Raw genomic sequence first — 16849 nt, 5'->3', positions numbered from 1 at the left:
AACACGATTTCTGTTGGGATCACCCAAAATAATCGACAACCTTTTTTTCAGGACTTGTGTTAGAGACACGCTTGCCACTTTTATTTATTTATTTATTATTATTATTATTATTATTATTATTATGATTATTATTATTATCCCACTAATTAATCTAAACTTCTTACGGAACCTAACCATGCTGATCAGTTATAACTCTATCAGAAAAGTAAATAACTAAATACCAAACATTAAAACATGAATTATACAATTCGTTTCCTTACTAATATCTATAAAAAGAAAAATTAATTCCCTATAAATTAATTAATTAGAAAACCTAAGAGAGAACTTACATTTGATAAATCAAAATCTTGAATGAACATAAATCAGATTCACGTGGCTTTTTAAAACTTTGTTGCCATCCAAATAACACTCATTACGGACGGAATCTTCGAAGGCCTAAAATTCCTTGGAGAATTCCAAAATGTTCAAAAAAAATTACAGAATTTTACCATTGATAATATACCAATGGTTTCAGTTCGTTGATAATATGAAACAAAACACCGTGGTTTTCTTTGTCGGTGATATGATATGGTTTTCTCATCAATAAAATTACCGATAAAATAATACTAGTAATTTTTTTTCATGTATTTTTCTATTTATAAAATCATCAATGTTTATATATATTACTAAAATAATGACTGACAAAATAAAAATCACCAACAATAAGTTTTTTAAAGAACAATATTTGTCCGTGATTCCATCAATAAATATTTTTCCAATAGAATTAGTGTCTAAATACCGACGGAACAATCCGCCATTAATATACAAAATTCTAGTAATAGAATTGACTCAAATACTAAAATAAGTATAAAGAAGCAACTTTATCATAAATGAAAACCATGCAACACTATAGTTTTTCTGCTTCGAAATCCATGTGAGGCCCCGACCAAATGCATACGTAGCCTTGTTATCCTTTGATTGAAATCATAGTTGTCAAACCCGGCTCTAGGGTTGACCCGGCTAAGGGGTCGAGTCCCGGATTTCATGGGTCAACTCGGGTTAACCCGGATCAACCCGAAAAAATTAAAAAAATATTTAAAGTTTTAATATTTCATATGAAAAAATTAAGAAAAAATTCATGTGAATATAGACTATACATGTTGTAAATAATGAAGTTTAAAATAATATTTTAAAAAAAAATTATCCCACATTGAAAAAACATAATTTTTTTTCTTATGAACATAGAATATATATACTAAAGGGCTTCAAATCCCACATTGAAAAAATAACTTCTTTCTTGTGAACATAGAATATATATATATATATATATATATTAAAGAGCTTCAAATCTCACATTAAAAAGATATTATGTTATCCTTTTAAGTTGAAGTATTTAAACCAAAAAGTTTTTTATCCCACATTGAAAAAATATAATTTTTTTCTTGTGAACATAGAGTATATATACGAAAGGGCTTCAAATCTCATATTGAAAAAATAACTTTTTTTCTTGAGAACATAGAGTATATATACTAAAGGGTTTTAAATCTCACATTGAAAAAATATAACGTTTTTCTTATGAACGTAGAGTATATATACGAAAGGATTTCGAATCTCACATTGAAAAAATAACTTTTTTCTTGGGAACATAGAGTATATATACTAAAGGGTTTCAATTCTCATATTGAAAAAATAAAATATTTTTCTAATATTTATATAGTGAACTTTAAAAAGTGTTAATAACCAACTAAAAAAAATGAAAAAAGAGTGGTATAGGAGAACAACCACATTTGAAGAAAAAAAACATCGGGTCTTGTCCGGGTTCGCCCAGTCATGGGTCGACCCGCCGGGTCGACTGAGTTTTGTCGGGTTGTTGCATCAGCCAGTCTTTTAACAAACCCAGACTGGTTCAGCTACCGAGTTGACCTGCCAAACCGGTCCGGGTTTAATAACTATGATTGAAATCATTAGACTAAATGGTATAAACATTCTCATTACAACCCATTCAAATAACCACAAGATTTTCCTCAATCCTAATCTTCCTCAATCCTCTATTAAGGCACTTAAATAATTAAAGTAGGACTGATTTTCTTGATTTTCTTTTGAGGACAAAACTTTACATCTAATATGATAGTACTTCATCTTAATTTTATTTTTCTTTTGAAGTTTATGTCTCACTCATGGATCCCTTCATAAGCTAGGAATATTATAAATATGATAGAAAATTTAGCATATTTTGCATGTGTTAATTGGCAAATTTAGCATGTGAAGATTAATTAGTTGAATCGGTCAATAGATAGTTAGAAGATTAGTTCATTGTATAAATAATAATTAATGGGAATCATGGAATCCAAGCAAAAAAATTGATTTTTTTTTATCAGTTAAAGTTGTTAGTTCTATCTCTCTATCTCTCTCTCAATTTCTTCTCCTTCTTCCTTAATTTTTTTCTAAACTCATTATTTGTTAAGAAAGATTCTTAAGAATCGGTATCAGATCTGCTTTCCAAGATAAAAGAAAGGTTGCTAATGTTTAAAAAACAATCAATAATGGTGGAAAACAATAAAATCAAGGCTTTAGAACAGCATGGAAGGAAGGTATATGAACAAATTAACTTCAAGTTGGAGACCATATTGGTTGCACTGAAGACATTGGCAGTATTAGCGTATATGCTTTGAAGCCAATCAATTGTTTATATATGGTATTGATTTTGTTCATGTAAACATATTTAATTTTTAATAAAGACTTTATTTATCTTTAATATTCATCAAATATTTGTTTAATTAATCTAGAGTAAAAATAAAGTCATTGAGACAAAAATATTTTATAAATAAAATTATAAAATCGTTATAAATATGAGATTCCTATTGCATTAAAGTATTGTTTATAAATGTTCTTGGTCAATACTCTAGTAAGATTGGATATTAATTAGAGTTATTAAGACTGATATATAGTAATTTCTTTCCTTTATGAAAGAAAAGAGTTGTTTTTATAAATTAAGGTATAAGGGATGTCTAAAACTAATATGTAGATACTTGTTAGATGACATGTACACTGAACTGACTTATATAAGGATTCCATATGAAGAAATCACATGTATCTATTGAAGGCTCACGTAACAATTTATAAGTAATCTTTAAATTTGAGATTACTAAGTTATTTTATATGGGGAATGTAATGTTTTGATTATGCTACACATTGTCCTAATCAAGAGTAACAAATAAGTAAATATTAGGTATAACATGAACTATATCAAGATATTTAAGTAATAAAAAACACGGAAATCATTGTTGACATTGATTCAGACCATAAAAAATATCATTATTAGTGTCAACGAGTTTCATTTAATTAGCAAAGTTTTACTTTGGTGTTCTTTGCCATTCCACTTGCCCGAGAGAGTAAATTTGGTCTTGGAAAGTTTTTTCTAATTCAAGTTGAATTTGGCTTTTGACCGATTTTGAGTTGAGACCATAAATGGTTTTCTCAAGGTTTTTAGGATATATTTTTTTTATGTGATTTTGAGTAAAAAAATAATTTGAAAAATGAATTTTTGAGAATGAAATACCCCTACCCTGATTTTTTGGTTACCCTTTGATTGCTGGATTTTAGGATAGAAGATGACGTGTCGTCTATGTTATTTCAAAATAATAATGACAAACAATGCATTGCACACTCTTTATTATACAAAAATAAAAAGCTTGACCTGTGAGCCATGTTTTTTTTTATTATTATTAGGCTAGATGCACGGGCTAAAATGCACCTAGCCTATTTTGATTTTTTTTTTACTTTATAATTTGAGTTTTAATCTTTAATTTTTTTTTTAGTTTAACGTGGATGTCCGGGTCAGCTTGCGCGCACCTCGACTAATCCCACGGGCCCTGAAGTTAACGACCATGTAAGCCTCCAGTGGCCATCATATGAGCAACCACAGGGCTCGAACCTGAGACCACAAAGGGAGCAAACCTCTTGATCCCAAACTTTTACCACTGGGCCACCACCTAGATGGTTGCTTTAATTTGAAAATTTATTTTATTGGAATACATTGAAATTTCAATTTTTTTTATGAAATCATAGTTTTTTTATTATATTATCAAGAGCTCTTTTTAACCATCATTCATTATGTTTTATTTAAAATAAAAAAAAAATCAATCGCTATTTTTTTTTAAGATTGTTTATAGCAATAGCACTCTTTGTTTTTATAACCCTCCATGATGGTTTTCTTTTCTACAATTTTATTCGGTAGCTTTCAATTTTATTATTGTATAGTTTACATGAAAAGAAATCCAAGAAAATAAGTTATTAAACTTATTCAAACTCATCACCTTATTCACGAGTTATTAATTATTAAAAAATTAATGACAAGATTTATTATTATTTTTTTGCATGTCCCTGAAAATTAAAAATAGATACAAATTCTTTTAATTTATAACCCACTATACGATCTGTTATATAAATAAGTAAATGCTCCTTCCTATTATGAATAGAAATAATATGGCTGATCATTATAGGTATAATAGTAAATACCCGGAATCACGTTACTATTAAATTTTTTTGATTCACAGGTTTAGGAAGCCAAGTCAATAAAAAAACATCTTCGTCTCAGCATGTAAAGGAAAAGAAAGCTTAAAACAACACAATCTTGAAATTATTCTCTCTTGATATCAAATCAGGTTTTAACTAGATATATCAAATTAGATTTTAACCAAATGAAAATGATACAAGGTCAGCTCCATCCACTTCAATTTAAAACCCAAGTCAAGTAAAGGCCTAGTTAGAGTGTCTCTTAAAACTTGATCTTTAAGTTATTATTAACAACTTTTTTTTTAACATTATGAATGCTTTTAATCCTTCATTTGTTTTATTAAATAGACGCTTTAAATTTAAGTTCAAAAGGCATGTGAAGAAGCAAAATTGTGAGAAATAGCTGGTTCTAGATTACACCGCTGTGAGGGGCATTCAGACTCTATGGGATTCTTGGGGTATCAACAACGCTGCATAATCATCAACCTCCACCTGTTAAAAAGAAAATTGTCAAGTTAAAAGGGTGGAGCATTCGTCAAGGGACCTTCATCATAACAGCAAAATAGAATTGCAGTACCTCAAATCTTTTGCCACCGTAAGTGAATTCCACATGCAACAGCTTAGGTTCACCAGGGCAAGGATCGCAAAAGCCCATGATTCCTGACTTCCTTACACCCTCATGAAGCTGCACCAGCATTTTCGACACCAGAATAAGCACAAATGCAAAAAAACATGGAATAAGGAATACAAGATAAAACCTCTGACAAAAAATCTACTATCAAAAGCAACCAGAAAGCATACAACAGGACTAGAGAATTTATCCGGCATATAACATCAATAAATTACTGAAGTTTTGAAAGAGAGAGAAATTCCAACAGCCCCTCTAACCACCATGAGGAGCTGTAACAGGATGTCAATTATGACTCAAGGTATATTACTTTGGGCAAAGGCGTGAGGGGCTGTACACATTCCTTTGGACAATTATGACTATGCAAAAGCAATTAATCAAACATGATAGATGGAACACATGGTACCATCACACAAGGATGACCATTAAAACACTTCAGATGCACATTCACAGCATTATCCCCTCAGTCACCTGAATGTAGAGAAGAAAGCTGCAAACATCTCAAGACTGAATATCCTGCATTTACAGCATTATTTTATGCGCATGTATTCTTCTTCAAGGTAGATTACAGAATCCAGCAAACGAGCACTCAAATAGTAGATCGAGCAGTCAACCTCAAACTAAAACATTTAGCCACTACACTCATGTTTGAATTAAAATATAAAGTTTGTTGATCATGCAACTAGCTCTCTCTTAACAGACACACATACACGTGTGTTATTTTTTCACATCCATTGATAGAACCACATTTCAATGTATATTTGATAAGAACATGATTTAAAAGAAATATACCTTCAGTTGGCCAGAATCGTTAATTAAGAAATTAAGAGGTATTGTAACATCAAAGACTTCTGAAGCTGATTCTTTGTTTACTTCTCTTGATTCATCTGCTTTCTTCAAAGCTTTACTGCTTCCATACACAGCTTTAGTAATTACAAGTTCATTTGTTTCTAAATGCTTACTTATTTTCCTATTGGCCACAATTTTTAATAATTGTTGTGCCTTTTCTGCTGCAGCTCTTGCCTCTTGAACCTAAACAATGATCCAGAAACAATCTTCAAAATCAATTAATGAAGCTAAATAACGAAGCATGTAGAAAACCATCAAAAAAAAGAAAGAGAACAAAGCATGAAAAGGTACCAACTTCTGTCCAAAATACATGTGACATTGCAGGAAAGTACAGATGCTAAAAATGCTCTGTATTTGCAAACAAGGGGAAAATCCTTTTCATGTAAACAAGAAATTTTACTAGTAGCAGCACAATTACAACGAGGAGAAGAAAGCCTACTCAAAAGAAAATGACAACCAAGAGAATAAAGCATTCTAATCCCATTGCATATCTTAAGAACCTCCTCTAAAGGTCCTTGCAGTAAAGTGACCAATAAAATTAAGGAAATCATCTCCATTAAACTACTATAATTGTGAATCAAAACCATGCAATCAAGGATCGGGCATTTTTAAAATTGAATAATTATGATTGGGCATTGACATGTTATAGAGTTCCCATAACAAAAAGCAGGCATAAACCACTGCTTCCTTGGGCAACCTTAGCATCCATACCTGGGCAGAATTTCTCTCTTTATTCTCTAAAGTCTTCTGCTTTTCCCTTTGAAGGTAATAAGGCTTGACTACGAATTTCTGCCATCATAAGGATACATGGTTAAGCAGATAATATACAGATGACATTTCAGTAGTCAAAAAAAATTCTTTTCGCCATTGTGGTCGCACAATTTAATCAACTTATGGAGAGCAATCAAATGTCACTCCAGCTCGAAAACTATTCAAGGTTTAGATTTGTGAAAGTTTAGATTTATGTCAGATGTTTAACTGTAAACCAGAGTATAATGAGCCCTTCCTGGTACAGGATTTAATCTAGGTTCTCTGGTTCTTTAGTCACCTGGGGTTCAGTTGAGTGTAAAATGTATACATCAAGCTGATAGCTTTATTGGACACTAAGAATAAAGACAAAGTTTATGTTATTTCTACTGGCCTTCTCATAAATTACAGCTACTTCACCTTATCAACATGAAACTAAACCTAAAGAAGCATAAGGTGATTAATTGTTTAGCATGCAAGTGAAAACATAAGAATGGCATCAGTAATAACCTTGAGTAAGAAGTAAAGAGATGTTGGGATTACAAATGCTCCAGTTGCAAACACTGGATTCAAATGCCTGGAAAGCAACATCTGCACAAGACAATCCATCAGCAGCACGATGATAAAAAAAAAAAAACAAGAAGCAGATAGGCAATAAACACAGACGTACCAAGTTACCAATGGAATTAGTTCTGCTTGCTTTCTTGCAAGTAAATAGAACCATGCTACAGTGACATATATTGTAACAGAGGTCTTCTCCATCCATTAGATACTTTTCATACTTTACCAAAGTAATGCAAAACAGCGTGAAAAGAAACAATTTTTTTGTTGAGAAATATGAAACAGAGACTATTTTATTTGCATGCCACCCATCTACTGATTAGAAATACATTTTGAAATTTTGGAGGCGTGTAAATTGTTTCTCACTGGAAATTGAATATGTAAAGAGATGTGATTTTCCACGTGTATTAAAAAACAATGAATACATTCATAATATTATGTAAGGTCTAATCGATATATTTTGCCTATATTATAATGTTTTTACGACTATGTTAGGTTTAATTGATTTATTTTCCCTAATTAAAAGGAAGTAAAAATATCATTATACTTTTATCTTAATTTAATACATTTTCCATTATTCTATGAGTAGGAAAAATTTGCATTCAGAAAACAGAATAACACATCCATCACACTTGACACAGAAATTAGTAGAGAACAATGTCAAGCAAACATGACCTGTCAAAATGAACAGCAGAAAGAATAAGTTTTGCTTACAGGAATAATCAACTTTTGTCCTCCTCGGTGCAATTCAAATTTCCAAAAGATTCCCTGCCAACAGAGAGGAGAAAAAATCTAAGTTGGTGGAGCATTCATTGAGCATCTAAGAGAGGGTTATAAAATGAATGCCTTTGCCTTTTAAATTTACAAAAGAACATTTCTATTTTTTTTCTTTTTTTCCCATTTCAACCTATGACGGTTTAAGCGAAAGGTCCCATAGGTCATTGCATCCATGCTTAATAAAATTGCAGAAATTAGTGCAAATGATTTATCCACACTCTGCTATTACAATGCCTTTTAGACATTAGTTTATGTAACATAATTTACATAAAAATTAATTAGCAGAAAAGTTGTGGCTTCTTTATTTTCTCCTAGTAGAATCCAAGAAAGCACAAAAAATAAAAATAAATAAGCCATGCTGCCAAGGTAACACGTGCAGGTTTGAGTTTTGAGAGCAGCTGCTCTGTGAGAGAATGTTGAGGTGCAAACTCTCCCTCATTGGACCCCACACTTGATGGCATAACTGGATGATATACTGGTATACATCTCCACAGAACTACTTCTATGGTTCATTCTGGTTTCATAAGAACCAGAATGTTACATGCAAAATGGCAAAATAACATAAAAGCACAATACTTAAATTTGGTCTCTTGTTTTTAGATACCTGAATTCCTATTGTATACAGCATTCGAACTGTGCTGAAATTAGATAATTTCCTTCCCCCACCAACTTCAACCTCCAAATTGGTGCTGCAACAACAATTGATTCACTCTTATGCAAGATATTTTATGAGCATTTACACGTAACATGAGAGAAAAATGAATATATTAAAAGCTATTGCCAACTTCAAGCTATCCAATGCCCTAGATTTCTCCTGATTGTTGAAATTAACTGTTTGCGTCACATATAAGTTGTGCACTTGTGTCTCAGCAGGCATCACTCCTGTTTTCTGACAGATAATAAATCTTTCAATAGATTTATAGATGATGGTGTCCCCCCCATCAGTGCAAAAATTACTATAACTCAAATGTTTTGACTTTCTAATCTACAGCATCATTCATTTGTTATTAGTGATGCAAAAAACTCCTTAACATAAGTATAAAAGAATATGCACATCAGAAATGGTTGTTAATAAACTGTACTGAAGCGCTGAACTACGAGCGTTTCTCTCTCAATCTTTTTTCTTCTTGGTTAAGACCTCATGAGAGTGATGACTTCTATGATGGAACTTTCCTCTCTCATTCAAATGTGTGCTCCCACTCAACATGTTTCATCTAAATGCTATGGACATAAGAAATTTTAAAGCATGGGTTCATATCTTTTATATATGTAAAGCAAACTTGGTCAAATTCATAATCTATATCTTGTAAAATTGAAAACTTTCCAGACACATATACCAGTACAAATGGGAATATGGAAAACTAGTAAATCCAAGGCGGACATCATATAAACAATATTAGTTACCGCCAAAGAATACTCTTTTATTAAGATTTTGAGCATATACCTTCCAAATCTGCCAGCAATACGACCATGAGATTTTGAAGAAAAGCGATGAGTATAATGAGCTGACACGGCAAAAGAGCTTGTGCCAATCTGCAGTCAATAAGCAAATGCAAAAAAACAAAGAAAAAAAAAAAGGAAGCGATGAGCATGAACTTAGTGTGAGTTTCTAAAAATAGTAATAGCAAGGTAATATGCATGGAATATGAAATAGCTAAAGATAGATAGAAAATGGAACAAGATAGAAAAGTAAATTTAAAAGAATGGAGATGGAACAAAAGTAAAGTTCATAGCAAATCAGTTGGTCATGGGCAACTCCAAGTTAGATAAACTTATATATAGTTCATGTTCTCTCACAGTTGATTGTAACCAAATAATAAACTTGAGTGCAGAAAGCAAAGATTAAGCATTTGGCTAATCTATGTTGAGCAATAAACTAGTCACTTAACCAAATGATCAAAGCATGCAATTTCAGAACATGATGGCAAAACCCTACTTTACTTGTAGTCACAATATCATTTACTTTTTCTCACTCAAATCTATTTCCCAAGGTTTTGAGGACATTTTTGGCATTGATGTCTTGCTTGAAAAAGCAATTAGATGTACCTTCAGCTCTCCAGAAGCAGACATTTTTTCATGTTTCTTTTGCCATCCAACTGCTATAGATGACTCAGGACCTAATAAAAGCTGTATCTGAAAAATAGAAAGTGCCAAACAAACAACAATTCAAAGATTTTAGAATAAGAATAGAAGAAATATACAAATGTAACTCTTTTATTTTATTTACTTTTTGACCCTACCCGTAATTCCACTAAATCAAATTGGTAATTGATAGTTCAAGTCTCTAATTACACTAGAATGTATTTTATCTTTTTTATTTGACTATTTTAAACCCACTATCTGATAGAAAAAGTTCGCTATATTGAAAATCTTGGGATAAATTACATCAGAGCCATTGACCAATTTGATTCAATGCTTGAAATAAACACCCAAATCATATAATCACACTAAAGGTACAAAGTAGAAGAAAAGAAGACATAAATGAACAAAAGTAATTTACATTTCCATTTGCTGTTTCAGAGAGTTGGCGGGTCCAGGTATTGGAAAGATTAATTGAACCATCCCTCAGAGACTTTGCTATGGCAATTGTAGCCGTTGAGTGTAAAGATAGGTTACTGCAAAGTCACATTTGAAAAAAAAAGATATAGAAAGACCAATAATTGTGCCATGTAATCATGTAGGTTCCAAAATCAAATTCCCTACCGTGTTGTTTGCACACCAATAAGTGCTCGTAAACCAGCTGATGCTATGAATTCTATGGATGAAACTGGAGAAAGCTGGTGCCTGAGCACTGTAGAAGCAGCTCCACCACCAGAATTTTCATTAACTTCCAAATTTCCACCAATAGCAATAGCAGTGCGCTTAGATAATTGAGATTGAACTTCGCTAGACATAGCCATTCTGGAAGAGGAAGTCCAAAGATCAGTCAACAAAGAAAGTAGGCACAAGATACAGCACTTATCTGAAGTGTGATAAAGTATTTAGAAACAAAATGAAATCGTAAAGTTCAAGAAACAGACAATTTAACAGTAATGAGCATCCCTGTAGACTATCGTGATAATCATAATAAAATGAAAAATCATTTTGATAATAAAAGCAAAATACTGCCTATGCTTGCTTGGTGGGCATGCATGTGAGAGAGCACAAAAACTTTTCAACTCCGGTATCATATAAAGCATTAAGCTTTTCAAATTGATCCTCGCAATTTATGACATGCTTCTAGAAGACCTAAGTTCCATGAAAAAATACGTTGAAAGTTTCTGGTAAGGTTATACATAGATATCAGCCAACAATACATCAGCCATTTCATAACTTCCCATCAAATGAACGCTAAACTTTAATATAAAAGGTGGGGTGGGGGTGATGTATACCCTCGCATAATGCCATCACCATCCAGAAACTGTGGCAACGACAAATGGGAGAGTATTGTGCCAGAAGGTCGAAAATGAGCTAACATCTTCTCTTCTTCCTTCCTCTTTCGCAACCTTTCAAGTTCGGCCTTCAACTCTTCAACTTTATCCAGCTTCGGACCAAGCTCCAAACCAGAATTTATACCTTCCATGCCATATATGTCATATATTTGCCTTTTATACTCATCCGATAATATTTCATATGCTTGGCATATTCGTTGAAAGTTCTCAGTGGCTATTTGCTGCATCTGAAAACAAGCATTTTCAACCAACCCAGACCAAAAAAAAACAAAATCAAAGACCAAATTCCGTTCAAGTAAATCGCACCTTACTGTTTATTATTTTGGACAACCAACAGAATCCCATTTTTAAAGAGTGATCCATATTGTCAGAGAATGTTCAAGAGTTTACACTGAATTAAGCTTGTTTAACAAGAAAAACACTCGAATTATGGAGTTTTCAGAGCTAGAACAACTTCTTTAAAGCTAAAAAAATTGAATTACATGAAAATCTTGGTACTTGTCAGGATGATAAACTTGAGCCCAATGTCGATAAGCCTTTCTGATATCTTCATCGGTGGCTTCCGGTGACACTTGGAGAAGTGCGTACAGTTCTCTCTTGGGTGGTCCGGCCTCTTCTCCATCCATTTCTGTTCTTCTTCTCTTTTTCTTTCAATCGATTTAAAAACAAGCAAACAGAAACGCAAACACAGAGCTAGTTTTTGTGCCTTCTCTGTTTTTTAGAGGAGGCACCAAGGGGGAAGGGAAGACAAGGCTGGGATTTTAGTTTTAGGGGTTTTGCTTTGCAAAGCGTGGCGGTTCAGTCAGTGACTCGGTCGGTTCATGGCCTTATTATTAATTTATTATTGCCCACGGTTCCGGTTCTTCAGGACGAAACTAACGTCACAACCGAGTACATGGGTTTCTCCAATTACTAGCTGCCATTGTCTGAGGCTAGGGGAAGTTTCATTTCAGTTGCGTCGTCTTTTTAGTTTATCTTTGGGCTTTATAGATTTATCCAAGATTCGGTTTGACTTGATGTATGGAATGCAGCCCAGCCCTCAAAATAATAATTGAGAATCTCGCAATTTGGTAGCCCGGCATCAAAAATAAAATGTTTTTTAAGTATTTTTTTTTCTTTGTTTAATTTAATTTCTCTTATTAAAATAACTGAAAAGATAGTATTATTTTTCGTATGGTGGATCCGAATACATATGGTGGATCCGAAAACATATGGTTGACGATTGTACACTAATAAGGTGTTTGGAAATGTGGTAGCGGTTGCTTTTCAAAATGTTTTTTATTTCAAAATATATTAAAATAATATTTTTTCTATTTTTTTTAAATTATTTTTGATATCAACACATCAAAATGATCTGAAAAAAAACATATTAATTTAAAGTAAAAAAATAAAAATATTTTAAATTTTTTTAAAAGCGTTTTCCGACCACAATGCCAAACACTAATATTTCCAATGAAACGGGTTTGTAAATTCAAACTGTGGTGCATCATTATAATTAGACAAAGGGTTAACAGATAGCGATTGACACTAATATTAACATTAACTTAACGATAAAGATAAAACAATATGATAAACATTGAACACATACTTATTCATTCACTGTACACTTTCATAAAACAAAATTACATTTTCATCTATGTAGCTTGCAAACCTTATAATTCAATCATGAAAATTTATTTTTCTTTTTGCATATTCAAATAGAAAAAAAAGAGTCACAAAAAAATATATTGGTGTTCTTGGATTTATTTGGACAAGAGTGGTTACATGGAGATAATTTAGGTCTTTATTTATGTTCAAAAAGGTATATCTAAGTTTGGAAAAAAAAATTAATTGACTTATTAGCTTTTAATGACATTTTAGAGTGTTTTAGGTTATTATTGGGATTATTGAGCTTTTTATAAATTTTTTAGATGTTTTTAGATAAAAATAGATTAAGATTTAAGTTTTTAGATTTCAAATATGATGTATATGATTTTCTAACCACCTCTGATGGTTAAAATTTGAATTAGACAACATGTCATCTAATAAATAAATAAATAAAAATTGACATGTCATCTATTTAATTTTCAAAAAAAAAGTGGCACATGGGTCCAGGCATAGGCCCCTTAGCTTTTTTTAAACGGCCAAGCATTCAGGCTTGTACTTATTATTGTATTTTTTATATTTTAGAATAAAATTATGTTTAATTAATGTTAATATAATAATTTTTAAAAAAAATCATCCAATTATATTATATTTTCAAATAAAATTAGATTTTTTAATAGTAATATTATCAATTAATTTATAAAAACAGTTATATAAATCTAATATGCAAAATTTTTTAAAACAATTCTCATGAATATTCAATGAGAATAATCTTTTTATTATTATTATTATTATTATTATTTTATGCCACTTTTTATATAATTTTTTAAAATTAATTATTTTTTATTTTTTAATATTGCTATGTAAGAATTATCATGACATGATTTTTTTTTGTTAGTTAATTGAAATTTGCTTTTTGAATGATGTTAAGTTTTTATTTAAAAGAATCATTCTCATCTTATTAAACATAAATAAAGAATGAGGGTTTTGGTTAAACAAATGTATTTTTTCTCCTTGATTTAAATTACTCAAATAAGATATGAATGTTTATTTTAATTGTGTTAAGGTTTCATTCAAAAAACAATATTGCTTATAAAAAATACATTTTTTCATCCAAACAAAAAGGAAATGCATTGATAAGAAAATAAAATTTTAACTAAAAAATATATTTGTTTCTCTAGAATTATAAATCATTAAAATATTTATTCTGATTACAAGAAAATTAAATAAAAATAAGTTTTGAAAATCGTTCAACAATAGTGCATGGGTGTATGGCTAGTTCCAATTTTAAATTGATGTCTATTCATGAGGTCCTACAAATTCCATATGTTTGTCAAATTATTTTTATAATTTTTTCAATCAACATATAATCTTGACAAGTGATGAAGTCATAAAAAAAACTTAAAAGGATTTCACAGGTTTTCCATAACTAATAATGGGTTGTAGAGTAATAGGATTGAACCTTTGTCTTTGACCTGGATTGTTCCTAAAACAGTAGTTCCATGTTGGAATAAGAGACCCCCTGATACTTAAGTTGGTGAATGTAGGAGGTGGGAATAAGTATAGAAAGAGAAAAATAAGATGAAGTCATAGGAAATGCATATATGTATGACTTGGTATGGCCTGGTATGGCCTGCTTCTACTTACATGGTGATTGGGTGTATTTATACACCAAGTTTACCTCATGAAAAAGGAATATATTTATAGAAATTTAATTCATTGGGTGTTGTGTTTGTCTTTCCATTGACTATATTGGTGGCAACATTTTCCTAAAAAAGTTGTTTATTATGTCATGCACACCATTAGTGAAGTGTGAGTGATGTGCAACGCCATTAGTGGTGCATACTCATATAAAAAAATTTTTTGTGTGTGTAGAAAGAGTTTGTCTGTCAATAATGAAATGAAAAATGTATAGAGATGTGTGTTAGTATAAAAAAGAGAAGGGGAAAGAGAGGGGGGGAAAGGTATATGAGAAGGGAGAATGTGTGTGACAGAAGGAGAAAGTGCAAAAAAAAAGGGATATATATGAGAGAGAGGGAGAAAGTGTGTGTGTGTGTTAAGGAGCAAAAGAGTAAGGAGAGAGGGAGTTAGTCGTTTGAGCTATTTATAGTCCAAATGACCAGACTGCATGTGTTACGTGAGTGGTTGCGCTGTCGTCTTTAGGTAGCACATGTGTCCCACAATGGCAATTTTTAGTGGTCTTTTCATGGTATCTGTGTTATCGAGTTTTTTTATGGCATTGAGGGTGTCATTATCGGAGCTCTAGTGTGACCTCAACAACCTATTCTTTCTTTCTTCTTCTTTTTTTTTTCATTTTCTTTCTTCTTCCTTGTCTTTGGTGTCACTTCATTTCATCATTTTTTTTTCTCTTATCCTTTTTTCCTGCATAACACATACATAGAAATGCAATACAATTCCTAACTATTTGAGCTTATCCTAGATAGGTAGGACTCTTAGCCATTTGAGCTAGGTCAAAATGGCTAGATTTCTTTCTCTTTAAAAAAAAAACAATTTTTGCACTACATATTTAACATGGTATCATTTATCACATTAAAATTTCTCAAATAACCCAAAGCCTTCATAAATACATGGAGGTTTCACCGTTGTTTCTTTTTTTTTGGTATAAGAGGTTTAACCTATGTTTTCTTTATTAATGAAATCTTGCAAAATAAAGCTTTCAAACCTCTAATCATATTTCTATACTTGAAATTCCTAAACAATGAAATTATGCCTCACACACCTTTCAAAAGTTTTTTTAGGCACTTTCAAGGTAAATAAATACTTAGTTTGAACTCATCTCATTATATGGTACCATTTGACACAAAAATTAACCGTTTTAGTGGGTTAGAATTGTCGTTAATGACAACTTTCTCTCTCCATGCTGGAATACGACGAGTCCATCTCTCTCCTCATACAAAAAGAACTGAAAAATAAGAAAAATAAAATGTAGTACCAAAATTAAAATTTTGAAAGTTAAAGGGACTGGTTACCTAAGAACGAAAAAAAGATAGGGGATGAAAATGAACTTTTAAAACAAATTTTAAAGCCGCCATCTATTTCTCCTGTTTTTTCACTTCAAACATCTATCTTTCAACACAACCCTTCCTCCCAGAAAAAATACAATCAAGTGCTAATTTAAACTCAAAAGAGATAAATCATACAAAATAAAATTTGAGAATCAAATTAAAAATTTTAAAACATCATTGCTTCATTTCACAGTGATCTATAAGATGGTGAGCAATAATCATGCTACAAATAAAAGAAAGAGCTCTTTTAGTTTATGCAAACTAGATTTGTTGCCCGTGCTAAGCAAAAGTTTTTTTCAACTTATAAAAAATGTTAGGTTAAAAAGAATCAAAGTTCCAAGTCATTGGTCCAATTAATAATTTAAATAATATAAAAATAAAAATGCAACAACAATAAATAATTTGACAAAAAAACAATGAAAAAAAGGTGAAAATATCCAATCCTTAGCTTATCTAGATTATCAAACAGTCAAGTACACATATAAAGCACAAAAAAACCCAAAACAAATCAGCTTCAAAAAAAGAAAAAGAAAAACCTAACAAACCAGACGAACCTCTTAAACCTGATTTAATCTTCAAAACTTACATCTTGTTAAATCATAGACATGGGTTCAATGAAGAAGTTTAACTCTTGATCAATTTTGTTTAGAATGATGAAATTGTTAAAAATTATTTATAAAAAAACTTGCAAAAAAAAAAAAACAACAACATAAATAACGAGGATAAAACTTAAGAGAAAAAAACCTAAGGAG

The 16849-nt window shown here is 31.2% G+C and overlaps 1 protein-coding gene across 3 annotated transcripts; it reads right to left on the bottom strand.

Annotated features, from left to right (window-relative positions):
* Positions 1 to 4756: 4756 nt before the first annotated feature.
* LOC18094628 (chaperone protein dnaJ 13) lies at positions 4757 to 12299 on the bottom strand. 3 transcript variants are annotated; one of them, XM_024598597.2, is made up of 13 exons: positions 11794 to 12299; positions 11428 to 11714; positions 10760 to 10957; positions 10557 to 10671; positions 10103 to 10189; positions 9501 to 9589; positions 8661 to 8745; positions 7994 to 8047; positions 7229 to 7309; positions 6683 to 6760; positions 5915 to 6154; positions 5072 to 5179; positions 4757 to 4986 (listed from the first exon to the last, which is right to left on the bottom strand). In XM_024598597.2, the coding sequence occupies exons 1-13, from the start codon at positions 11848 to 11850 to the stop codon at positions 4930 to 4932; spliced, it is 1536 nt and encodes a 511-aa protein (XP_024454365.2). In that variant the 5' UTR covers positions 11851 to 12299; the 3' UTR covers positions 4757 to 4929. The 3 variants fall into 3 exon arrangements, with proteins under 3 accessions (XP_024454365.2, XP_024454362.2, XP_006369031.3); XM_024598594.2 differs by having other exon boundaries at positions 11428 to 11708; positions 11970 to 12299; XM_006368969.3 differs by having other exon boundaries at positions 11970 to 12298.
* Between the last annotated feature and the right edge of the window lie 4550 nt (positions 12300 to 16849).

The sequence above is a fragment of the Populus trichocarpa genome, chromosome 1, assembly GCF_000002775.5.
Source record: "Populus trichocarpa isolate Nisqually-1 chromosome 1, P.trichocarpa_v4.1, whole genome shotgun sequence".
Classification (NCBI taxonomy): Eukaryota; Viridiplantae; Streptophyta; class Magnoliopsida; order Malpighiales; family Salicaceae; genus Populus; species Populus trichocarpa.
This window is presented reverse-complemented; position numbering and strand designations above follow the sequence as displayed.

Coding starts and splice junctions, on each gene's coding strand:
- LOC18094628 (XM_006368969.3), bottom strand. CDS start 12,113: ATGGATGGAGAAGAGGCCGGACCACCCAAGAGAGAACTGTACGCACTT. Junction 11,715..11,969: donor ACAAGTACCAAGATTTTCAT/GTAATTCAATTT, acceptor GCTTGTTTTCAG/ATGCAGCAAATAGCCACTGA. Junction 10,958..11,427: donor GGTGATGGCATTATGCGAGG/GTATACATCACC, acceptor TTCCTCTTCCAG/AATGGCTATGTCTAGCGAAG.